This window comes from Pelecanus crispus, chromosome 12, assembly GCF_030463565.1.
Source record: "Pelecanus crispus isolate bPelCri1 chromosome 12, bPelCri1.pri, whole genome shotgun sequence".
NCBI lineage: Eukaryota > Metazoa > Chordata > Aves > Pelecaniformes > Pelecanidae > Pelecanus > Pelecanus crispus.
The window spans coordinates 3,537,221-3,562,547 of NC_134654.1; the positions used below are offsets into that span (position 1 = coordinate 3,537,221).

At 63.9% G+C, this 25,327-nt stretch overlaps 1 protein-coding gene across 1 annotated transcript; it reads left to right on the top strand.

Annotated features, from left to right (window-relative positions):
• Positions 1 to 4,567: 4,567 nt before the first annotated feature.
• On the top strand, positions 4,568 to 13,481 carry TBX2 (T-box transcription factor 2). Its single transcript, XM_075719880.1, has 7 exons — positions 4,568 to 4,932; positions 5,822 to 6,089; positions 8,499 to 8,645; positions 9,812 to 9,888; positions 10,015 to 10,184; positions 11,525 to 12,138; positions 13,035 to 13,481. The coding sequence occupies exons 1-7, from the start codon at positions 4,568 to 4,570 to the stop codon at positions 13,479 to 13,481; spliced, it is 2,088 nt and encodes a 695-aa protein (XP_075575995.1).
• The last annotated feature ends 11,846 nt before the right edge of the window (positions 13,482 to 25,327 follow it).

Consider the following 25,327-nt stretch of genomic DNA (forward strand, 5'->3'; position numbering starts at 1 on the left):
TTCCCCTCGCCGGGCCGCGCAGGGACGGGGCGCGCAGTTGCGCGGCCGCGCAGCGGGAGGAGGGAGGGCGGCGGCGGCGGCGGGGCGAGCATCGCTCCCGGTCACTGCCGGTAAAAGGGCAGCAGGAGGGCCCGGGGCCCCGCACACCCCCGGCAGCGCAGCGCGGCCCCTCCCCGGCGGGCACCGGAGCCCCGGGAGGGGTGGGGGGGGGGGGTGGGGGAGTTTTCCCGGGATCTCCCGGGGGTACGGGGATTCCCACCCCGCCGAGGGGCGTGAGGGGAGGTGCGGCGCCCCGGGGAAGGGAGGCGGAGGAGAGCTGTCCCGGCCGCGGCGGGGGCAGAGCAAAGGAGGGCAGTTTTGTCACGCGTGGGTTTTTGCTTCTCCAGGTGGAGGGGGAGAAGCGGGGCCGGGGAAGCTGCCGGGGCTGCGGGGCCGAGGAGCGGGGCGTGAGCGGGGGGGGGGCGGGGGGGCTGGAGGAGGGGGCCGCCCTTGCCCGAGGGGGCCCGGCACCCGTCGGGCCTCTCCTGCGGGGGCGAAGGGCTCCCACCGCGGCCGGGAACGGGGCGACCGGAGCTCCCCGCCCCGCACCTGCGGGTTCGCCCCGGACAGCGCGGCCGGAGCTCTCCGACGTCCGCGGCTCTGTCCGTCCGGCTGCTCCCGGGGGAGCGGCGAGCAGCCCAGCGCGGCGGCACCGTCCCCCTCCCTCCACGGCCCGGCCATTTCCCGCTTGGGTCCCGTCCGCCCCCCCGGGGCCGCCCTCCCCAGGCGCCGGGGCACTCCCCTTGCCGCGGCATCAGGGCCGGGAGAGGGGGGGCCCGACGGCTCGCCCTCGGCGCAGGAAAAATCCCTTTTCGCCTGGAGCCGGAGCGCCCGCGGGCGTGCGCCCCGCTCAGCCCCGTCGAGGGGGGAGCGCTCCCGGGGGCGCGGGGCCGCGGCAGCCCGGTGGAGCCGGGAGGAGGGGAAGGCGGAGGCCCGGCTGCTTGTGAGAATTGTTATTTTTCATCAATCACCCGCAATTTGTGTAAGTGCCCCGGACAGGACACCAGCCGTCCTGCTGGCTGGGGTCACGGAGACAACACAGCGATGGAGAAGAGCAAATTGCATTTGCTCACCAGCTCACAGATCCAAATTACGGCCCTCGCATGGCGCGGGGAAGGGAGCGAAAGGTCCATGTGACATGAGGGAAATATGAAGGACTTTGACAGGTCTTAAACGGCCTGGCGCCAAGGCCTAAGTCTACCGGCTAAAAATAGAAAAGGGATGATGAGTGGAGATGGGCAGAGATGAAAGGGGAAGAGCGAGCGGGGCCGCGCCGCGGAGCGGGTGGGGCGCGGGGGCGGCCGGGCCGGGACGGGCCCGGACGGGACGGGCCGGGCCGGTTCCCCCGGCCTGGCCCGGGATGGATCCCCCGGGGCGGCCCGGCCGCCGCTGTCCCAGCCCGGGGACCGCTCGCCAGCGGAGCGCCGGGCCCGCCGGTGGCCAGCGTGGCTGCCGGGAGCCCGGGGACGGTGGCCCCGAGCGCTGCAGCGCCTTGGGGGCGTGCGGGGAAACCTCCCCGGGAAGGGGACGGTGCGGGGACGCCTCCGGTCGCCGACCCCCGGGCAGGGAGGAACCACCATCCTGCCCGGTGCCCGGCCACGGACGGGGAGGACGGGGCGAGGTTCCGCCCGGCCGCGGGCATGAGCGGCCCGCCCCGTCCATGGGCGCAGGCTCCTGGCTCAGGTGGGCGCCCGTCGGGCCGGGGGCGGCGGCCGGACCTGCCGCGGGCAGGGGGTGCCCCGGTCCCCGTTAGCCCCCCCCACCCCCGTCGGTTCCCTCGGCGGGCGCCGCTACAGAGGCTCGGGGAGACGAGGCTGCTCTGCATCGGTTTTATTCCGCAGGCGAAGGCGTTTGCGACGTTACAGCGGTGCGGGGGGCGCGGCCGGGGGTCCCGGGCCCTGGGCCGGAGGAGCGGCGACCTTTGCTGGCGGGGCCCCGGCTGCCTCCGGGCCCCGACGGGCCGGGCCCCGAGATGTCTGCGGGAGAGCCCCCCCGGCGTGGGGCGATGCCGCCCCGGGGCAACGAGAGGCTCCGGTTTTGCTTTGTGAGGGGGAATTAAAAAAAAAAAAAAAAAAAAAAAAGAAGAATATACAAGCAAGCCCCATTTTTGCCAAAGCTGCCGTCAGCGGTTTTCCGCGGCGGCCAGGAAGCAAAGTCCAAATCGGGTCTAAATTTCAGTCCCGGCTCCCCGTTCGATGGTCACCGGGACACCCCCCCCCCCCCGCCCCGGCCCCGCCGCCCGGGGCAGCCCCGGGGGGACGCGCTGTGCCCGCCCCGTCGGGCGCGGCGGCGGGGCCGGGCAGCGCAGGCAGAGGTGAACCTGCCGCGGGACACGGGCAGCCGGGAGCGGCCCGGGAAGAGCCCGGGGGCTCCGGTTTGGGCTCTGCGTGGCTCCCCGGGGCAGCGGGCGGGGATCGCTATCGCCGGGATGAACCGGGGCGGGGGGGGGTAAAGGGGAGAGGTCGGGGTGGGGAGGGCGCACCCGGGGGTCCCCGCGTCCCACCCTGCGGTCCGAGGGCTCGGAGCTGCTGCGGCCGCGCCTCGCTGCGCATCCGCGGAGCGGGAGGGCCGGGGGCCGGGCCGGGGGGCAGAGGAGGGGGCCGCCCCCCCCCCCTTCCCCGTCCCGCCTGGCCGCAGCGCAGGCGGCGGGGGCAGGAGCCTTGGAAGGATGGCAGGGCGCTTTTTGAAGATTTGGGGGTAAATATGAAGTGACAAGAGACGGGTCTTTATTGTGAGGGCTCAGCCGCCTGGCGCCAGGGCCCTCTTCAGCCACCGCGGCCCTCAGTTAATCAGCGCAGATCTCCAAACCGACCTCTCCGCGGGGACACCCACCGCGCCCGCCACCCCCCCCGCCCCACCCCGGGCCCCGGCGCGGCGGGACCGGCCCTAATCCCTCTGCAAACAGCCCCGGCGTGTCCCCCTCCGCCTTATCTGCGTCCCCCCCCCGCCCCGGCCGGGGACACGGCCCCTCCGGCCGCAGCCCCGCCGGCCCCCGGCCGCGCACCCGACGCGCCCCGACGGCGGGGTCTGCGCCTCGGCCGCGGGGCTGCGGGCGGGACCCCCCCAGCCCCACTCGGGGCTGCTGCCGGCCTCGGGGCGGGGGGTGGGGTGGGGGGCGACGGCAGGGAGCGACTCACCCGCGCCGGAGCTCGCCGCTCGGGGCCTCGCCGCCGCCCGCCGCTCTCCGCCGGGCCCCGCTGCCGCCGGCCCGCCCCGTCGGCGCTGCGCGGCTCTGCGCGGCTCTGCGCGGCTCTGCGCGGAGCGGCGGGCGGGGCGCGCCCCACCTCGATCCGCTCTCCAGGATCTGGCGTAAGACGGCGGCCGCCGAGCTCCCCCGGCCGCTCCACCCCCCCCACCCCCGGCCCGCCGCCCCCGCAGAGCCCGGCGGGGGCCCCCCGGGCCGCCCCCCTCGCCCCCCCCCGTCCCCGGGGCCCCGGGCCGGCCGGCCCCGGGCGCCGCTCCCCGCTCCGCCGCGGCGGCTCCGCGCTGTCCCCGCACCGGCGGCGGCCGCTCCCCGGCCGCGGCGCAGCCAGGGCTGACCCGGTATGCGGAAAGGAGCCGGGGGTGGGATTTCGAGCACTTTTCTCTGTCATTGGTTAATATTTTATTCTGTTGACATGTTTTCTTACTGCCGATGCTTCCGACACCTTCTTCTTTTTTTTTTTTTTCCTCCCTTTTTTTTTTTTTTCACCTCCCCCCCCTCCTCCTTCTTCCCTTCCTCCCTCCCTCCGCGACCCTCCCGCCCCCCCGCGCCCCGGAGCTTGGCCGGAGCTGTCAAAACCACGCCTATGCAGATCCACAATTGGTCTGAAACGCGTAAAATCAGCAATCAAGGGGGCTTGGCTCATTAGCGGGCGGATCAGAGCAGGAAGGACATGTGAGATAGTCACAGTTTTACAGAGATCAGGACGAGATCTCGCCCGTTTCCACTCCGGCTGCTTGAGCCATGAGCAGCCCTCGCCCCAGCGCCGTCCGCGGAGCGCGCAGCCGGGCCGGCCCCGCCGGGGCGCAGCCAGGGCCCGCGGGGGTGTGAGGGCCCCTGCCCCGCCGCGCCCCGCTCCGCGCAGCCCCGCGACGGCTTTTGTTTCTATTTTAGTGTTGGGAAGGACTTTACCGGGAGGGCTCTCTCCCTCGCTCGCTCTCCCTCGCTGCAACAACAACAACAAAAAATAAGGACCTACTCTCTCCCCTCCGCAGACCGGGAGTCCCAGGAGCCGGGAACTGCCTCTCTTTTTTTTTTTTTTTTTTCCTTCTTCTTCTTCTTATTTTTTTTTTTTCCCCCCCAGATCTAGTTCCGCTGGTTTTCGGCTTTTTTGTGTGTGTGTGCTTTTTTTTTTTTTTTTTTTTTTGGTGTGTGTTGTTGATTTTCCTTCCTCTTCCAGAGACTCGAGCGAGTTCGCTGGGCAGGAGAGGAAAAGAGAAAAGAAAAAAAAAAAAACCCAAACCAAAAAAACAACCAAAAAACCGCACGCACACATTTTTTTATAAAGGGAATCCCTCTTTTTCTCCTGGATTTGTGGATGCACCGATGAGAGATCCAGCCTTCCCAGGGACTGCCATGGCTTACCACCCCTTCCACGCACCCCGGCCGGCCGACTTCCCCATGTCCGCTTTCCTCGCAGCCGCCCAGCCTTCCTTTTTCCCCGCTCTGGCTCTGCCTCCGGCGGCGCTGGCAAAGCCCATGCCGGACCCCGGGCTGGCCGGGGCGGCCGAGGCCGGGCTCCACGTCTCGGCCCTGGGCCACCACCACCAGGCCGCCCATCTGCGCTCGCTCAAGAGCCTGGAGCCCGAGGAGGAGGTCGAAGACGACCCCAAAGTGACGCTGGAAGCCAAAGAGCTTTGGGACCAGTTTCACAAGCTGGGCACCGAGATGGTGATCACCAAATCCGGGAGGTAAGAGCCGGCCCCGCGGAGCCCCGCGGAGCCCCGCGGAGCCCTCCCCCGCACCTGCGCGGCCGCGCAGCGCCCTCGCCCCTCCGCTCCATCCCGCTTCCCCCGGCGCTGCCCAAACCCGCCCCAATGAATTACCGCGGGCACTTTCGATCCCTGGACTTTTTCGGAGGTGTTTACCCCCCCCCCCCCCGCTTTCCTCCCCCCCCCCCACCCCCCCAATTATTACTTTTCCGAGCGCGATCCCAAACGCAATCGCTGCGCGCTAATTGAGCGCGCCCCTAATCCCGCGCCGCGTTGCTTTACGCCGCTTCTCGCCCCTTCCTCCCCTCCTGCCAAACTTCCCCCGCGGCCGGGCTCCGGCCCCGGCCCTGCCCGCGTCCCCCGGGCCGGGGGGGGGCCACCGGCGGGGCTGCCTGGGTGCTGCTGGCCGGAGGGCAGGGCGGCGGGGTGAAATCCGGGGGGCGTTTGCGCCCCTTCTTTCCCGGAAGGGGATTTTTGAGGGGTTTGGGTTGAGGTTGGGTTGGTTTTTTTGGGTTTTTTTTCCCCCTGCTTTCCGCCCCCGGCGGGTGCAGCGCAGCGGGGTGAGCAGCAGCGGGACGGGAGGAAGGCTGCGGAGCCGCGCTGGAGCTGCGCTGGAGGCTGCGGGGCGGCAGCCGGGACCGGGCGCTGCGGGGCGGCAGCCGGGGCCGGGGGCTGCGGGGCGGCAGCCGGGGCCGGGGGCTGCGGGGCGGCAGCCGGGGCCGGGCGCTGCGGGGCGGCAGCCGGGACCGGGCGCTGCGGGGCGGCAGCCGGGGCCGGGCGCTGCGGGGCGGCAGCCGGGGCCGCGGCCGTCGGGGCTGGGCGGCGGGCGGGCGGGCGCAGCCCTGTAGCGCTCTGGGTCTCTCCGCAGGAGGATGTTCCCCCCGTTCAAGGTGCGGGTGAGCGGCCTGGACAAGAAGGCCAAGTACATTTTGCTGATGGATATAGTGGCGGCCGACGACTGCCGGTACAAGTTCCACAACTCCCGCTGGATGGTGGCCGGCAAGGCCGACCCGGAGATGCCCAAGCGCATGTACATCCACCCCGACAGCCCGGCCACGGGGGAGCAGTGGATGGCCAAACCTGTTGCCTTTCACAAGCTCAAGCTCACCAACAACATCTCGGACAAGCACGGCTTTGTAAGTGCTGCTGCGGGGCAGAGCGCAGCCCCCCCCACCCCCCTCCTCGAGCAGGGACCCCCCGCCCCGAGCAGGGACCCCCGGAGGAGGAGCGGGCTGTGCCCGGTGCCCCGGGCTGCCCGGCCCTGCTCTGCCCGGGGGCGGCCGGGGGGGAGCCGCCGGGCTTCAGCGCTTTCTCCCCGCCCGGCAGCAGCGCGCCGGGGCCGGGCTGGACGGCGGGGCCTTGCCGGGCCCTACGGTGGCCTGCCTGTCCCGCAGCCCCCCCCCGGGACCCCGCAGCGAGGGGCAGCTCCCCGCTGTGCGGGTGCGGGCCGGGCCGGGGGAGCGGTGCTGGAGGCACCTGCGCTGGGTTTGCGGGGCCGGAGCCGTGGGCAGGCTCGGCTCCGCACCGGCTGCTTCTGCAAGGCTCTCAAACGCCCCTATTTTATTTCCTATTGAGCATATCTGCATCGCTTTCCGGCGGTTAAAAAAAAAAAAAAAAAAAAGCAAAAACCAAAACGAAACAAACCCCAAAATAAAGAAAAAAAACACCCCAACAACCCAAACAAACAAACAAACAAATTAAAAAAAAAAAAAAGGAAAGAAAGAAAAAAAGAAAGAAAGAAACCGAAGCGCGTTGGCAATTTGCAGAGATCCGCAGAAAGCAAGGTCAAAGCGCGAGGGGAGCGTGATCCTGCGTGAATGCACGGGGAGGGGTAAAAAAAAAAAAAAAAAAAAAAAAAAAAAAAATCACAGCGCACAAGCCGGCTGGCTTTAGCCTCTGGACAAGAAATTTAGGGCGGTAAAGGGAAAGTTCATGGTCCAGAGCTGGTGGCGGGGTAATTAGCGGGGAGCCCAGGCCGGGGCGCGGCGGGCGCGGGGCTCAGGTGGGGAGCGCAGCTCCGCAGCTCCCCGGGTAACTTTTCCTCTTTCTCTTTTGATTTTTTATTTTAAATTTTTTTTTTCTTTTGAGGCAGGCAACAGCGTCTTCGTTAAATAATACATGGCGAGGTTATTTATAGACAGCAAGGTAAATCGATAGAGAGGGAGGCTAAAAAAAATAGCATTTTTTTGATACTGGGGAAAAACCTGGTTTGATTCGGTGTTTTTAACGGTTTGCCTCCTTCAATTAAAGATTCTTGGTCTCCATCGTTGTCCAAAATCCGGACTGTGTTAAATCTGGCACATGAGGCTTTAGCCAGTGCCCATCTGGTCAGAGAGGGATGATGATTTTTTTTTTTTTAAAGGAATGCAGATTTGCACGCCTGAATGAGACTTTTTGCACCATTTTCATGATAAATCCCATCTAGATGATATCAATATAATAGCGATCCGACAGTTCATCAGCAGGTGATTATTGCTGAGGTTAAAAAAGGGGGGGATTTTTTTTTTTTTATTGCCTTCTAAACCGAAATGAAGTGATAATTATTTAGCCATTTGGCTGACGTTATTTGACAATAATTACTCAAGCTTTCGCCCTTCCCCTACCAATTCCGGGCGGTGAATACTGCATTTCAGCCCGACCACAGCAGGTTGGGGAATTATTTAAGCGCTATCGGGTAGGAAAACGTTGCCGGTGCGGGCAGCGAGGGGCAGGGGTCGGAGCGGCCCCCGGGGCGCGGCTCGGGGGGTTCCGGCGCTTCCGAAAATCCTCAGCCAAATCGCGGTGAATTCGGGTTTTAAAAAAAACAAAACAAAACAACAACAACAACAAACCCGGGAGGGTAGAGAATGGCTTTGAGTGTTGGCGAGGCTTTCAGACACCTGGTTGGGAAAAAAAAAAAATGTCTGTTCCTTCTGCAGCGTTGCTCCGAGACATAAATTTAACGTGGCTCATGGTGAAATGCTCCTTTCACGTCGCAGGCGCTGGCTGGGGCTGGCACAGGTTTCTGCCGCCAGCGACACAAATCGAGAGGCTTTTAAACATTATTTTTTTGTGGTGGTGAGGTAGAGTGGGTGGGGTTTTTTTTTTTGTTTGTTTGTTTTGTTTTTTTTTTTTTTTTTAAAGGACGGAAATATGAAAAGCGGCGAGAAACGTGTCAAAAAACTCGCCTCGCGTGTGCAGGTTGTAATAAAACGGGGAGATCCCTTTGGCTGCTTTATTGCCGTGCTTAACACCCGCAAAGATGCTGCTGTGCCTGCCTTCCCCTGACCTCCTTACTTGGGGGCAGATTGTGCAACGGCATAAACAAAAAGGAAAAAAAAAAAAGAAAGAAGAAGAAATCTCCCTCTTTGGCATCTGCCGGCATTCCTTCCTCACGGTGAATTTGGTTTTGGGGTTTTGTTTAGGGTTTTGGGGTTTTGTTTTTTTTTTTTGGTGGTTGTTTTCGGGAGAAAAGGGATTTTTTTAAGGGCTGTAGCTTGATGCGCGCCTACCGCTGCCTGTGAGGCTGATGGCAAGCGCGGGCTTTGCTCTCTTGCCCCCCCCAGACTATCCTGAACTCCATGCACAAGTACCAGCCCAGGTTCCACATAGTGCGGGCCAACGACATCCTCAAGCTGCCCTACAGCACCTTCCGCACCTACGTGTTCCCCGAGACCGACTTCATCGCTGTCACTGCCTACCAGAACGACAAGGTACGGCCGGGCCCTCTCCCTGCCCTGTGCCCTGTCCCTGCCCGCGCCCCATCCCCTGCCCCTGCCCCTACTCTCACCCCTCTCCCATCCTTACCCCTTATTAGGGTGTATTTGTGCGTGCGCGTGAGGACATTTTTGGGGAGAGTGGCCAAAAGGCAGCAACAGGAGAACGGTTAACCCCCAAGCCCTCAGAGCAGGAGGCACCCTTCATACTGCTGCTGTTCTTACTGCTAATACTAACGCTATTGCTAATGCCAATATCACTATTTCTATTCTTAAGATTATTAATTTCCTCCTGGACTTTGTCGCACCTTTTCTGGGCTGCGGGAGCCTTTGCTGCAGGCCCAGGCTGCAGAGCGGCACCGCGGCCCGGGCAGCCTCACGGTGAGGGTGCCCTGGGCTCGGGAGGAGCCAAAAAAATAGAGCCAGATAAGCTAATTTTAGTTGCTTTCGTGATTTAGCAAGTGTCGCCCCGCCAGCAGCGGAGCCAGGAGAGCTCGGGGGGGGGGAGCGGAGGGGAGCCGGCCCCCTCCAAGGGTGCTGCGTGTGTGTTAACCCAAAAGCTGACCCCCACCTCCACCCCTGGCTGCTGATGCTAATTGACAGCTCTGTCGGAGGGTCCGGGTGGGCTTGTTTCCCTCGTAAAGTTTATGGCGAAGAGTCACAATCGATTAAAGAGCACTTTGTCTGCGGGGCAGCCGCCGGCCGGTGGGCCCCGTCGGGCGGGGGATGCTGCGGCCCGGGGCGGCCCGGGGCGGGGGCTGCGGCGGGGTCGGGGGGGGCCGGGCCTTTTTCCAGAGCCCCCCTCGGGGCTGTCTTGCAGAGCCATGCATTATTGAGCGCCCTGATGCCGCCCGGCCCCGCAGCCCGTGGCGGGGAGGGATAAGAATAGCTTTTAACCAGCGCCGGGCGGCTCCGTCGCCATCTTCCCTCCGGGGGGCCGTGAAGAATAACTTCCTATCATTAAGACTCTATTAATAATTCAAGCCTAAACCTCAGCATCATTTTTAATAAAGCATGCGGTGTGTTAAAGCGGGGCCCGCGGCGCGGTTCGCAGCCTGCGCCGCGCAGTCCGGGCTCCCCGACGGCTGCGGGGGGTGCGGGGGGCGCGGGCAGGGCCTCAACGCCGCCTCCTCTCCTCTCCCCCCCCCCCCCGCACCCCGCAGATCACCCAGCTGAAAATCGATAACAACCCCTTCGCCAAGGGCTTTCGGGACACGGGCAATGGCCGGCGGGAGAAGAGGTAAGGCGGGGGTGGGGGGTTCCCCCGTCCGCGTGTGTGTCCCCCCCCGCTCCGCCCCCGCGCAGCCGCCGCTCCGCACCCGCGGAGGGCCGGGCCGCTGCCCGACGCTGCCTCTCGGCCCCGTAGGAAGCAGCTCTCGCTGCCGTCCCTGCGGATGTACGAGGAGCCCTGCAAGCCCGACCGCGACGGCGGCGAGTCGGACGCCTCCTCCTGCGAGCCCTCGGCGGTGCGCGACGCCCTCCACTCGCCCGTGGGAGCCCTCCCCAGCCCCCTGCGCCTCAAGGGCAGCGGCAGAGGTAACGGGGAGACCCCCCCCGGCTCACCCCCCCGGCCCGCCGCCGCTCTCCCCTGCCTTCCCGCACCCGGGGAGGGGGGGCTGAAGGGAGGCGCGGTTCCCAAATTCCCCCCAAACGTCGGGTTTCTGCTCCCTCGGGTGCCGGTTTCTTCGGGGTGGAGAGGCAAAGCGGCAGGGGGGGGAGAAAAAAAAAAAAAAAAAGAGAGGAAAAAAAAAGATGCAGATGGGCACAGCCCAAAGGTTGAAAGGACAAGAAGAGAGCAAACGCGAATGGCGTTTGCTGTTTGCAGCGTTTTCCTGTTTATAGGTTAACGTAAATAAGAAAAAATGGTACGGCAGCCCGTGCGCTGGGCGCGTTTGCCCGGCTTCGCGCTGGTGCGTGCCCTGCCTTTCATGGCTGGCTCACGCTGCCCTGGGAAAGAAAGAAAAAAAAAATTAATACATTAGAAAGGGGAAAAAAACGTTGTCACTCCAGGGCTTCAAGCTAGTAAATGAAAATAAACTAGCGGTTCCCACGTTGCAGTTTTTAGATGCTGGGTTTTGTCTTGCCGCACTATCAATCTGCTCTTTAAACTTTCCACCAGCCCGGTTCCCTGCAAACCTTCATCAAAACTGCAACACCACCACCCCCCCCCCGCCCCGAGCGGGTGGGAGGGTTTATTACACCCCTCTCCTCTTTCAAAGGCTTCCCCGAATATTCGCCCCAGCCTGCAGAGCTTCACCTAACCCGCACCAAAATGTTTTTTTCGTTTAGCGGGAGCCGGTCAGGCAGGGACTCCGCTCCCCTCGCCCTCGCCATCCCCTTGCCTCTCATCCCCCTTTCTCCTCAGAGAGCTCGATGGTTTTTTTTTTTAAATTAAAGCCCCTTTTAGGAAAGTCTGTACCATACCTCTTGCCTTAAAACTGCCTTTTTAACCTGCCTCAACCTGCACGTTTGGAATAAATCCACAGCGCTGTTGATCAGCTCCGTGTAATTAAATATACGCGGGACCATTTCCTCCAGCGCTGTCCACCCGCCCGCGCTCTCTTCGTCCCTCGCTCTGCAGCCGCCTTTGAGTTTGCAGCTAACGAGAGCGATGCCATCATAGATTTTGGTCCTCCATCAAACATGTTTTTCCTGTTTGGCAGAGCAACAGGACTGCTGTTGTTAATCCCCTTTCCCCAGAGCGACCGCAGCACGAGGGCCTGTGGCTGCCCCCGAAACGAGTTTCTCCCATTAATAACAGTCGGGACTTTGGTGCTGCGATCTCTCCCTCTCCCCAGGGCTCTCACAAGTGACCCTCTCCTTGCCTCCCCCCGGGTGCTTCTGCTCTGACCCTCTGTCCCTCCATCCCCTTGCAGAGGAGAAGCCGGGGGCGGACAGCGACGCGGAGGTGGAGAAGGTGCCCGAGGAGCGGCCGGTGGCAGCGGCCAGCCCCAGCGGGGAGGATGTGACGCCCCGCGGCAGCCCCCGGTGCCCAGAGGAGCGGAGCAAGGAGAGACGCAGCCCGGAGAAGGTCAAGGATGGCGCGTCCTCCCGGGAGGGTCCCGGCGAGGGCCTGTTCGGCACGCGGGGCCTGGAGAAGGACAAGGTGGAAGGACGGAGGAAAGAGCCGGACCCGGGCAAGAAGGATGCGGAGGGCGGCGGGCTGGGCAAGGAGGCCTTCGCCCCGCTGATGGTGCACACGGACAGCCCCCCGCACCTGAGCGCCGGGCACCTGCAGAGCCTGGCGCTCTCCGGCCTCCACGGGCAGCAGTTCTTCAGCCCCCTTGGCGCCGGGCAGCCCCTCTTCATCCACCCGGGACAGTTCGCCATGGCCCCCGGCGCCTTCTCCGCCATGGGCATGGGACATTTGCTGGCTTCGGTGACTGGCGGGGGCAGCCTGGAGAATGGAGCCCTCTCGTCCGCCCCGGGTGCAGCAGGGACAGCCACCCCCTTCCCTTTCCACCTCTCCCAGCACATGCTGGCCTCTCAGGTAAGCCCCCGCGCCCACCCCGCGTCGCCGTCCCCATCCCCACTGTCCAGCCAGGCCCTGGGGCCTCCTCTCCGCGTCCTTCCCCAAAGCTCCCTGAATGAGCAGAGCGCTTTGGGGGCACAGGTCAGGCCCAGCCAGCATCACCACCAGTGTGGGGACATGCAGGGTGGCCCCAGTGCAGGTCAGGAGCTGTCGGTGCCCCCAACCTCCCCCGTACGCCCTGCAGCCCATGGGGGCAAGGGGGTGATGCTCCTCCAGACCCCTGGCCTGGTGTGTCACGGGCAGGACATGGGGGACATTCTGAAGGTTGGCCTCAGGGCTGATTTGAGGAGAAATCCTGATTTTTTTTGCAGCTGATACAGTTCCCCCGTAGGCAGGGGCAGGTTTGGGAGCCGTGGCCCTGCGTGACCTGGCTGTCCCCATCCAGCAGCCCCCCAGTTCCCTGCCAGCCCCGAAACAGGTCCCACAGCGCCTGCGCTTGCGTCACCTTTGCCAGCCCCTGCAATGAAACGCATGAAGATGTCTTTGAACTCCCCTAATTTTATCGATCCTACTTAACAGTGTGTTTTAATGTGGTTAAAGGTCTGTGATGCTGCACAGGCAGGGACACGCAGCGTGCAGGGAGGTGCGGGGCAGGGACGGGGCAGGTCCTGGAGAGGGGTTTGTGCCTGGCAGCACCAGCCTGGCTCGGTACGGGGCAGATGGGGCTCCCCAGCTGTACCCCCTCCCTGGGCCTGTGGCCACAGGGACGTCCCCACACTGGTTTTAGGATTACTCCAGGGTGTCCAGCTTTGCCTTGGTTTTCTTGGGGGAACACAGCTCGGGGCAGGCAGGAGTGGGGATGCAGCGGAGCATCGGCACGGCTCTCACCCCCCTATCTCTTTCTCTCTCCGCAGGGAATCCCGATGCCCACCTTCGGCGGACTCTTCCCCTACCCCTACACCTACATGGCGGCAGCTGCGGCGGCTGCTTCGGCCATGCCGGCCACCAGCGCGGCGGCTGCGGGGCCGCTCTCCCGCAACCCCTTCCTGGGCAGCAGCCGTCCCCGCCTGCGCTTCAGCCCCTACCAGCTCCCCGTCACCATCCCTCCCAGCACCAATCTGCTGACCACCGGCCTGCCCGCCAGCCTCAACCCCAGCTCTGAGGGCTCCAAGGCCGGCAGCAGCCGGGAGTCTAGCCCCCTCCCCGAGGTGCCCCTGCACAAGGGGGGCAGCCAGCGCCCCGCCGCCTCCCCCAAAGGCTCCCTGAAGGAGTCCCTCAACGAACTGCAAAACATCCAGAGACTGGTGAGCGGGCTGGAGAGCCAGCGGGAGCTGTCACCCGGCAGGGAGTCCCCCAAGTGACCGACGGGGCGGGCAGCGAGCCCTCCCGGCGGGGCGGAGAAGCACTGGTATTTTGTACAGCACAGTATAAATATTTATTGCGGAGCGAGGGGTGGGAGCGGACGGGGAACGAGGGGCTGGAGCGGAGGGATGGAGCCCCGCCGGCCAAGCGGACCCACCGCCCCAGAGCCAGGATCGAGAGGTGGGAGCGCAGGGCTCGCCCACCCCCCCGGCTGTGGGGCTGGAAGCGGCTGCCCCGGCTCCAGCGCGGCCACAGAGCCCCCCGACCCCTCCGCTCCCCCGCTCCGGGCACTGGGCAGCTCTGGGGGGGCGACGAGCTGGCGCGGAGGCACTCGACGGACGGGGCGGCCCTGAGCCCCGGCCCCAGCCCTGGCCCCGGGGAGGTGAGTGGGGCCGAAACCTCATCTGTGCAAGGGGAGGGGGGGAGGAAAAAATAATTAACAAAACAAAAAAGAAAAAAAAAAAAGAAATAAGAAACGAAACATGGGAAACGAACCGCCTCGGCAGCCGCCGCCGCGCAGAGCTGGTACGGCGGGGGGAGCCCCGCGGGTACCTGGGCAGATATTTATGAAATAAATGGTAATTTGTGTAAATAAGCTATAAGGATCCCAGAATATGCAAATTGGTATTAATTTATTCAGAGTTGTACATTGGTGTGTACATAATATTTAGAGTTTAACTCATCGCATTTAAGTTTTGTTTTGTTTTGTTTTGTTTTTTTTTCATTTTACATGAACATATATATTGTAAATGAAAACTATTTAGCTCTTTGTGATTGAAGGAGATACCGGTTTCTTTAACTGTGTTTTAAAATATTGTTTATCCCGCCTGTTCTCTAGGACAATCACGTGCCACCGGTAAAACAATTTTTGGAGTCATTGAAACTAGGAGTTCAATTCTCTAATGGACTTTTGCAAGGGAAAAAAAGAATCCGGATCGTAACTAAAATATCGCTACAGTGCGGGGTATAGAGAATGCAGGAATGAACCTCAGGTTTTTATTTTTCACTCCAGAACAAAAAAAGAAAAAAAAAAGTATAATAAATTTAAATATCACAGGACTGTGCTCTATATTTGTTTCAAAATAAAAAGATACATGATTTGCAACGTGCTGGTTACTCGGGTATCTGTCTGTTCAGTTTTGATGAATTCTCACATCTTTCAATAAAAAAAAAACTACTCGGAGAAGTCCTGCCGCCTCCTGCCTGGTTCATTCCCTCCGCCTTCCCGCGGCCGCCCCGCCCCGTCGGGGCCGCGGCTCCTCCGCAGGTGCGCAGCGCCCGGCCCGCGGGAGCGGCTCCGCAATCCCGGCGCCTCCCCGGTCCGATGGGGAAAGGTGGAAAAAATTCCCCCGAGGTGCGCGGCCACCCGCCCCTGCGCAGCGCTCCGCGGCGTTCCCGGGGACGGGGAACCTCCGCCGGCTCCTCCCGTCGGGGGATTTTGGCCTTCGGGGCCTGCGCCGCCCCACGAACCGCCCCGCAGGTGCGCAGGGCGGGGCGCGGAGGCGTCCGCGGGCGCGCAGCGGGGTCCCCCGGGGGCGGTGGGGAGGCTGCGGCGCCTGGACACCCCCCCCCCCCCCCCCCGCGGGTGCCCGCAGCGTCCTCGGGGTGCAGCCAGACGGCCCGGGGGTGCGCACCACAGCCGCCCCGGGAGGGCAGGGCCCGGGCCCGCCGGTGCCGCCCCGCCGCGCTGCGGGGACAGCACCGGTACCGGCGGGGGCGGGAGACGCTCGGGTGCAGCGGTGCCGGCGGGGATCGGGGGGCGCGGGTGGCACCGGCACCCACGGGGAAGGGGTGAGGCGGGCAGCGCGGAGCCGTCGGGGGTGGGGATGGGGAGGAAGGGGTGACCCGGGCACGCCGGTACCGTCGGGGAAGGGGATGGGGTGACCCGGGCACGCCGGTACCGTCGAGGATGGGGATGGGGTGACCTGGGCACACCGGTACCATTGAGGATGGGGATTTGGTGACCCGGGCACGCCGGTACCGTCGAGGATGGGGATTTGGTGACCCGGGCACGCCGGTACCGTCGAGGATGGGGATTTGGTGACCCGGGCACGCCGGTACCGTCGGGGATGGGGATTTGGTGACCCGGGCACGCCGGTACCGTCGAGGATGGGGATTTGGTGACCCGGGCACGCCGGTACCGTCGAGGATGGGGATTTGGTGACCCGGGCACGCCGGTACCGTCGGGGATGGGGATTTGGTGACCCGGGCACGCCGGTACCGTCGAGGATGGGGATTTGGTGACCCGGGCACGCCGGTACCGTCGGGGATGGGGATTTGGTGACCCGGGCACGCCGGTACCGTCGGGGGCAGGGCTGCCCCGGCTCGGGGGCTGTGGGTCCCCACGCCACAGCCCGCCCCCCCCCCCCCCCCCCCCCCCCCCCCCCCCCGCGCTCGGAGCCGCTCGGGGCGTTGCGGGGCGCGGCCGAGGAGGACGCAAACAACCCTTTTCCTCACCAATTACCCTTCTCCCGTTCCGCGGAAGATTTATGAGCCCAATTGCGGGGCGGGGGGGGTGGGGGGGGGTGGGGGGCGCGTCCCCCTCGGGCGCCGAGGCGCAGCGCCGGGCGCAGGGCGCCCTCTGCTGGTGCCGCCGCGCACCCGCCGCAGCCCAGCCCCGACGGGGCGGGTCGTGAGCGGCCGCGGCTCCTCCCCGGGCTCCCCCCCGCCTCCCAAACCCCCGCCCCAGCGCTCCGGGGGGCTGCAGGCAGGGAAGGGGCTGCGGACACCCCCCCACACAACGTGTCGCGGCAGCGTCTGAGGGGAGATGGTGGGGCTGGGTTCCCCGACGGCGGGAGAGGAGCCGCTGGGCCCCAGCCAGAGAGGGGCCGTTTCCGTCGGCAGGGGGGACCGGCAGGGTGGAAACCGCTTAAACAGGAGGAGGGAAGTGTAGTTACTAAAATTAAGCTTGCAGGATTATTTCCGAATAAACATCACTCAGGATGAGTAACAGTTTAATGGGCTCTATTTTTAGTGAGGGGGAGTACGGCGTGTGCTGGTGCGGGGGCTCCCCCGGCCCCTTCCACCACCCTTCTAGCCATGCTGGGTTTAGGCTCAGCTGCTTGGGGCGAGCATAGCGGGGAGACGGCGCCGGTGCCGCTGAACACAGCCAGCACCGGGGGGGCCTCATGCCGGGCTCCCGCCGTCGCGGTGGGTCAGGGACAGCCACACCGTCCGACCTGTGCTGGGGGACGGAGAAGGTTTAAATGTCACATCCTCCTCGGAGGCTGAGCGTTGGTGCTGGCGGGGCAGCCCAACCTGCCCATTGAGCACAAAGCCTCTCTTCGCTGCTGAGGGAAAAATGGTCCCCGCAGAGGGTGGGTTCATGATGGTGACCTCAAGGGACAGTGCCTGAAGGCAGGGCGTAGGGCCTGGCCCCCCCAGCAGCGGATGTGGGCAGTGGGGCATTTCAGCAGGAGCCGAGCTGCTCCAGGCCCGCCGTGGCCAAACCCAGGCTCTGAGAAACCCTGTTCAAACAGCTCGACGAGCAGTTACCGATTAGTCACGCACTACGCTGGGATTATTTTTCCTCGGCTATGAAAGGACGCAGCCTCCCCCATGGCCCTGCCGCTCTGCACCCCACATTGCACCCGACGACACCTGGCTCAACCGCACCGTGGGCTGTGGGCACTGTGGAGTGATGAAAATAAAGCGCTGGGTGCTCCGGCGGCCTCCGTTTGGGAGAAGGTGCCGGTGTTTAACCAGGAGGTAACACCGGCGCTGTCCCACCAACGCGATGAGGTCACCGAACGCCCAGGATCGCACCAGAGCTTGCGGTGGCTTTTGGATTTCTTCAGCTGAGGTGCTTGGCTAGACGCTAAAAATAGCGTTCCTGCCCTGAGGGTTTCGTGGGCCCTGTGGAAGAACCCCGGCTAACTTGGCCGCCGCGCCGCACAATAGCACTGCTGGAGCAGCTCCACGGGCGGGTGTTTGTAAACAGGAACATGGGCTTGCGCCAGCGCACCTCGCAGCCCCACGGAAGGGAACGCGGCCAGCGCTCCCGTCCCGGCGCAGGCCCAGCGGTGGCTTGGCGGGACAAGCCGGCCCTCGCCCGGGCTGCGGGGCTGCGCCGCTGGCCCCGTGCCTGCGCGTTATCCCGGTGCCATCGCTCGCTCCCTGAGCACGTCGGGTCACTGCCGTGTGGCGGAAGGGGCGAGGGAGGTGGTGGCACTTTGCTGGGTGTGCTCGGTGCCCAGCTGCTGGGGAGGGTGGGGAAATGCTACTTTTTGTCACTGCTGTGCAGGGTTTATGGGAGCGGACTGCTGCACACCCCAGGGGAAACGCCCCGAGAATGATGCCACAAAGCAGGGCACGCCGCGGTGTCGGGCTCCTGCCCCACATCAGGAGCTCCCCAAGCCCCGGGGGGTGGGGGGTGCTCCCAGGGCCCGTGGGTGCCACACGCAGATCCAAATCCCCCATTTGAACATTTCAACCAGCGCTTGCCAGCCCCGGCTGTGCTCCCACGGGGCGCAGCCGTCAGGGAAGGGGAGCCCCGGCCCGACGGGGCGGGCGGCTCTGTGTGCGGGGCTGCCGCCGCGCTGCCTCCGCGCCCGGGCCCAAGCGGAGCGGGCCGAGCCCCCGGCTGCGGCTCCCCATTAGGGCCCCCCCCGCGGCGCGCAGGGCGTGGGGGGGGGGGCCGGGCGTGGTCACGGCCTCGGAGCCCAAATTACCCGCGGGGCCACCGCTCTGTCTGCAGCCCCCGATCGCGGATCAATGGTCAAAGGCGGCCGCGGGGGCTTCCCCCCCCTCCCAGGCTGGGCATCCCTCAGTGCTGCGCACCCGCGGTCCCGGCCGCACCTGTGCGCGCTCGGGGCGGGGTGCGCAGCCGCGCGGGCAGCTCCGCACCTGCGGCTGGAGGTGATTTGCGGGGCTGCGCGGGGTGTGCAGCCGCGGGGGCAGCTCCGCACCTGCGGCTGGAGGGGATTTACGGGGCTGCGCGGGGCGTGCAGCCGCGGGGGCAGCTCCGCACCTGCGGCTGGAGGTGATTTGCGGGGCTGCGCGGGGTGCGCAGCCGCGGGGGCAGCTCCGCACCTGCGGCTGGAGGGGATTTACGGGGCTGCGCGGGGCGTGCAGCCGCGGGGGCAGCTCCGCACCTGCGGCTGGAGGTGATTTGCGGGGCGCGCAGTGGCTTTTGCGCTGCCGCCGCTCGGCCGGGCGAGGTCGGCGGGGCCGCTGTCGCCCGCTCGTCCCTCCCGCCCCGTGAGTGGGGATGGAGGGGGGGGGCTGAGCCCCGACGGGGAGCACCGCTTGGCTCTGCAGCAGCCTGCTCCGGTGAGCCCCCCGCCCGCCGCTTTTCCCCCGAGGGAAACCCCGCAGCCTTCGCCCAGCTCCTTCCTCCGGGCACCGGCGCCCCAAAGGCCTCGCCGCCCCCCTCAGTCGGTTCTGGCCCGGTAACCCCGCGGGGGGGGACAGCCCTTACCCCGGGCCGGGCGCGGTTTTGGGGTGCGGGACGGACGAAGCAGCCGTCCAGGCTGTTCCCGGCCACGGGGTTCCCAGAGCCGCCTTGATCCGTGCGGGTGCCCGCGTTGGGGTTTAAAAAGGCGAGCGGGCAAAAAGCCGCTGCTTGTTCTGAGGCAAAGGCGGTTCTCGGCCGCAGGCCCCTTCGCTCCGTCCTTGCCCCGAGGCGGGGTGGGAAAGGGGAAAGGGGAGGCTCTCGGTTTATTCCTGTTGTTTACAGCGGCGGGTGACGGCGAGGGAGAGCTGGGCCCGTCGCCCCACGGCGCCCGCCCGGGCCCTTTCCCAGGCCTTCCCCGGAGCCGCTCCGGGAAGGGAGGAGGCGCGGCCGCGCCCCGGCGGGTCCCTGCTCAGGACATCCGACGGGACGGGCCGGAGGCTGCCGGGGGGCCCCAGCTGCCCCCTCCGCTGCTCTCCCCGGGGTGTGTGGGGGGGCAAACCCGCTCCCAGCGCCTCGCCGAAGGGGAGCGGCACAGGAGCGGGGACCCCTCTGGGGTCGCAGGGGAAAAAAAAAAAAAAAACCACACCAAAAAAACCCCCCCAAACCGGGGTGTTGCTCCCCGGGAGGTGCCTCGGCTGCCCCACGCGCGGCCGCCAGGTGGCGCCAACGCCCCGTGCCGAGGGGGCGGCGGGGGGGGGGCGGCCGGTGGCGGGGTTCTGGGGGGGGCAGCCGGTGGTGGGGGTCCTCGGGGGGTTCATGGGGGGGCGGTGGCCTGTGGCGGGGCTCCTCGGAGGGGTTCTGGGGTGGCGGCCCCCGGGGGACGGCCGGTTGCGGGGGTTCACGGGGGGGCGGCCCCGTGGGGCGGCCGGTGGCGGGGTTCCTCGGGGGATTCTGGGGGGGTGGCCGGTGGCAGGGGTCCCTGGGGGGTTCTGGGGGAGCGGCTAGGGTCGGGGTGGGCGGCCGGTGGCGGGGTTCCCCGGGGGACTGGGGGGGGGGGTCGACCAGTGGTGGGGCTCCTGGGGGGCTCACGGTGGGGGGGGGGGGGTGGCCAGTGGCAGGGCTCCAGGGGGGGTTCACGGCGGGGGGGGGGTGGCTGGTGGCAAGGCTCCTCAGGGCAGAGGGGCAGCTACACAGCAGCCCAAACCAGCACCCCACTGGTGATGGCGAGCGTTTGGCTTCCCACAGACCGCAGAGGTGGGGGGAGCTGCGGGAGTAACCCCCCCCCCCCCCCGCCCAGCCTCCAGCCTGTCAGTTCCCTGCTCTCACAGCCCGTCCCTGCCACCTGCACCGCCGTGGTGCCCCTCACCATGGGCCGTTGCGTGGGTATACATTCATTTTTTTTCTATATGTTCTTCCTGCATGCACACACACATACACGCGAGCAGCCATCCTGTGGATCAACAAGGGCCTGTCGCGGTCCCCCAGCTTCGTGGGTTCTGTTACACCTAGAGACCCCCGCAGAAAGCAGTGCACGCTTGCTCCAGGGCACCTGAGCACGAACGAGCAGCCAGAAGTGGTGACGGTCTGTCTTCTGCACACTGGGTTTTAGCTTGCCTGAAGTATTAACAGATGAAATCATGAGAGAAAGGCTGCTGCTTTCCCTCGTCGAGCTGGCATCGCTGTAACTGGTGACGTAAGCACAGGTACATCTGTCCTTCGCCTGCCATTGATTTCTGTAAATGGTCCTTGCCTTCAGCCTTGGGCCTGGCGTGCTCGGTAATTCTTTGGAAATAAGATCTAATTAAAATGAGACACCGCTGTCGAGGGACTACCTAATTGTCTTTGCAAAATGACCTTGTGGAGATCTTGGCTCGGTTCCCAGCAGAAAGGTGTTGTCAGTGCAAAATCCTGTGTGGTCGGGGGCGGGAATCGGTTAAAGACTTTTGGGAAATAATTCCCCAGGCTGGGAAATAATGAGCTAGTGGAGACATTGCGATGCCGTTGTCCCTGCTCTGCTCCAGCTGGAGAGCTGTCCTCCCCGCCCAGGCCATGTCGGGGCTTTGGGGGCACCCTCGAAGTGGCTTTAAAAGAGATGAATCGCAAGCAACGGGGTTCGGTTAAAGTAAAGACCAACAGATATCCCCGGCTTTCCCTCCACTCCCTCAAGTGCTAAATATGCGCATTATTCTCCCCATGTCAGTGTGAAGGGAAGGTGGTTTGGATGTTAAAGTGTCAGAAGTGTCTGAGGTCCCCCAGTGATGGGTACGGCCGTGCAGCCGGCCCCGAGCTCGCCCCATCCGCACCTGCTCTCCCCTGCTCGTGCCGGAGGTCCCCACCGGGCACCCACCGGTGCTCAGCGCTGCGAGGGGAGCGCGTCACCAGCTCCCACGGACCCCTCATTCCTGCAGAGCCCCTCAGCCTTGGGGCAGTTTTTGGAGCAAGACCTCTCCTGGTCTCCCAAACAGCGGGAGAGCCAGCCTCCACGAGAGGGAGCGTTTGCAGGGATTTTTATCCCAGCTGGACTGGGATTTTTTCCCCAGTTGTTTTCAAGCAGAGCCACATCCCTCCGGGTCAGGACCAGCCTCAGACCGGGCAGCCAGAGCCCTTCGCCTGCACGAAGCCCCGTGCAAAATGTCCATTTTCCTGGGGCGGGGGGGGAACTGGGCAGAAATCTCAGCTTCCCCGAGAAAATTGTCGTGCTGTCATACTGCCGCATGCTGTGCTTTGGTGACACGAGGGGAAATCCTGCTCTTTCCTGGGGTGGGTGGTGGGGCCCTGTCCCTGTGCCCCACCGTGGGAATGGGAGGATGTTTTCCTCCTTTTGGTTAATCGAAGAGGGGAAGATGTCTGTCTTACTGGGGTGACTGGTAAGCGTTGTGACTGGTGTCCGTCAAGCATGGGCCAGAGCATGAGGCTGCCCTGGCTGCGAGAGTGGGGCTGAGCAAGCCCCCCACCATGGGCAGCAACGATGGGGAGCCCTGGAAGGTGCATCGTCGCTGGGCCAGGTCCCTTGCACAGGGATGGTCGGAGGGATGCTGACTCTGGGATACCCCAGTGTGGCTCCTTGTGACAAAAAAAACGAGGCTTTTGCAGTTCACACTCACTCTGTGACCTGGGGTGGTTTGCTGGGGCCGTATTTCAGGACCGGGGTGGGGTCCCAGTGCTCCCCTGTGTGTGGTCCAGCCGCTTTGAGACCCCACTTTGAGACCTGTGATATCTCCAGAAAGGGAAAGAGCTGTTTATGATTTCCCAAGTGACTGCCACAAATCCAAGGCCAAAACTGCCACTTCTGGGGGTGCAGGATCAGGTCCTGGCACGTTGATGGCCACATGTGCTGGGGGTGGTTTGAAGAAACCAGCCCGAGCCCTTGGAGGGGAGCTGGATCCTGCCTCCCCCTGCCCTCCCTGCGTGTCCCTGGAGCCTGCGAGCGCTCAGACTACCCTATCTGCAAATTGCAGAGCAGATTATCAGCGAGCGCGTCTGAGATTAGAGACCCATATTTATGTCTGCTTCCCCCAGAGCCGGGGAGGCCGGAGCTGAATTTGGTGCAGACTCTTTGGCACCACGGGGCTGATTACTGGGGTAACCTTTCCTTTGCCGGGAGCATCGCAAGGAGGGCTCAGATGATATTCAATTAAGGAAAAAAAAAGAAAAAGGGAACACACAACAACAACAACAGTTTCCTCTATCAGGGTGGTGGGAGGAAAGCCAGGCGCATCTCTGCAATGCCACCGGTTTGTGCAAGCTGCGACCCACAGGGTGGGGAGTGAGTTACTGGGGGGGGTTGAACTTCTTCAGCCACCCTTTGGTGGTATAAATTCTTGATTGAGAACCCAGTGAGAAGCCCAGAGGTGGTGGGTTTGCAGCTGCAGGATGCAGAAAAGCCCTGGGGCTGCTCCTGCTTTGCTGTCCCAGCTGCATGTGCCCTGCAGAGCATGCATGGGTGCAATGCTTGCTTCCTTGGGTCGCAGAGCCTGGCACTGTGTGGGGAGGGCATTCTCATCAAACCAAAGTGAGATTTTTTTTTTTTTCCTGAGGGTGCTTTGAGGGCTCTGGTTAGGAGAAATGGCAAAGATTTCTCTCTGCACGCTGTGTTCTCCTAGGCAAAATGTGTGCCCAGCTTCTTGGAGCAAACCTCAGGCTTTGGAGGGTGCGCAGCGGCTTTGCCAGGCCAGCCTGGTGCTGCGGCCAGCGGGAGCAGATAGCCCTGGTCAGCCAGAACGGCTTAACAGGCTTAATGTGGCGTTGTTCTTCTAAACAATCACGTGAATTAGTACAAATCTCATTAGATCCGTGCTTCTCCTGGCCTCCTGCGTTCCTAATGGCAGGAATGGCCCCTTGCAGGGGTCCCGTGCGGTCTCTGGGCAAAGAAACTCCTTCCAACAAGCTCTGAGCTGCTGCCGTGGGGGCTCAGCCCTCGCAGCTGCATCCCTGCGGGGCCATGGCATTTTGGGTTTGCTTTTCTCAGAACCGTTTCCATTACGCTTAATGGGCGGGAGAGCAGAAATCTAATAGGTAGAAAGCCATTCAAGGTCCTTGGCTATTTTAAACCCGATTTAAAGTTTTGGCTGCTCTGCTAGCGCAGGGATTCAGCTGCTGTTGCCCAGGGGTGCTCCTCATGTCTCCCCTCGTTAAGCAGTGGGTGCACGGCGATGTGCTCTGCTCCAGCTCAGCACCAGCCCCGTGGGGCCGCGGCGCTCGTCCCCAGCAGCTCTGCTCTCCGTTGGCTCTTAGTCTTGGCTGGCCGGGGACCTGCTGCCGTGAGGAACAGGGCTGCCTTGGCAGGGTTTTATAGCGTGTTCAGTTAAGAGTTTAGCAGCAGAGGTGGTCAGTGCCCAGAAAACATGGGAAGTGCGGGTTTAGCCTGGAGCACTTTGGGGAAGGAAATAGTTTTTCTCACGTCAGTGCCATGCTGTGCAAGCCTACTGAACGCTGCTGGCTACCAGGCAGCAACAGGCCTCTGTGTCTCCCATTTCTCTTCCTGAATTGCTCCAAGAAGCAATGCAGGAGTCTCCCTTCTTCCGGAACCGCAGCTGCTCCTGGGGCAAAGCACCTTGGCTGGCACTTTGGGGCCTGGGTTGGGCTCCTGGGAGTCGAGGCAGGAAGGCCACAGGAGCTTTAATGACAAAAAATGGGGTTTATATCTCTGCTGAAAGTATGTTGCTGCTTCACCTCTCTGTAGAGGAGGGATGCGAGCAGCAAAGGACTGGGGCAGGCAGCAGAGCTTGGGAAAGTTGCTCCCCGGGGACCCGGGCTCTGGCAGAGCAGCGCAGGATAAGCGAGCATGAGAAAAGCAGGCTTAGCCCTCCAGTCACCCGTTAGACGCGTTTCCGGCTGCTTTTCATCTCACTCTGAGTTTAAAAGCCATCTTCTTCCAGCACCGATGATGCCGCCAGCCCCGGCACGGCTTCAAAGCGGGGGCTGTCTGGGGGCGGCCCGGAGGGAGAGGTGCAGGCGGGAGAGGGAGGGCTGTGCCCCGGCAGCACCTGCGGGCCCCGTGGGAGCCACATCCCCGGGCACTGATGTGGCCTGATCTGCACTGATCCCCGGGCAGGATCTGGCCTCCAGCAACCCCCCTGTGCACCCGGAGTGTGACCCCACAATGGGTCTGTGGCTTCCCAGGAAAGCGTGGTGGTACAGGGCTGCCCGTGGGGACATGGTTAAGGCATGTCACTCGTCCCGCTGTCCTTGGCCCTGGAGACTGGCTGCAGACACTGCTGGGGATGCTCTTCCTTCCAGACCCTTTTTGTCCCACTAGCACAAAGCTCAGCCTTGCAGCAGGGAGTGGGGTCACCTCTAAGCCAGGGACTGGTGACATCTCGGAGATTTGCATCCCCTTTTTACATTTCCACTTACCTAAATTTCTTCTTCTCCCCTGTCGCTCTCTGTGGTGTGGCTGGGGACAAGCACCAGGAGCGGTCGGTGACACCTGCTGTCACGTACCCAATTCCGGGGGGACACTGGGGATCCCACAGCACTACAGAGCATGCTTGTGGGGTTAGGCATTTAGACCATCTGGAAATGAGAGGATAGCGAGTAACGCGGTGCCTGGCAGAGCTGTGATGGTGTTGGCCCTCAGGGTGGTGATGATGTCCATCACAGTGTGGTGATGCTGGTGGATCCCCGCTATTACAGAGTTGCCCGACGTGCTGGGGCTCTTCCGCAGTCCGAGCAAAGGCTGGGGGTGGGGTCTGCTCCGTCCCAGGTCATGCACAAGCTATTTTGCCCCAACAGTGCTGCTTTGGGCAGAAGCTTGAGGATCTGAACCTCATGTTTTAGGCTAGAGGCAAGACCTGAATTCAGCTGATGGTGATTTCCGTGGATTTACTGGAAAGACTCTTGGAGTCAGCAGTCGTATTTGCTCTTCCGTTTTGGCTCTTCCGTTTTGGCTCTTCCTCAAGTGAGAAATACCAGATATGCAGCACACTATGGTACAAGCAGTGTCTGCCCTCTGGTAATAAGCTCCCAAACACAGGAGGTGCAGGGGAGCGGAGGGGCCGAGGAGGAAAC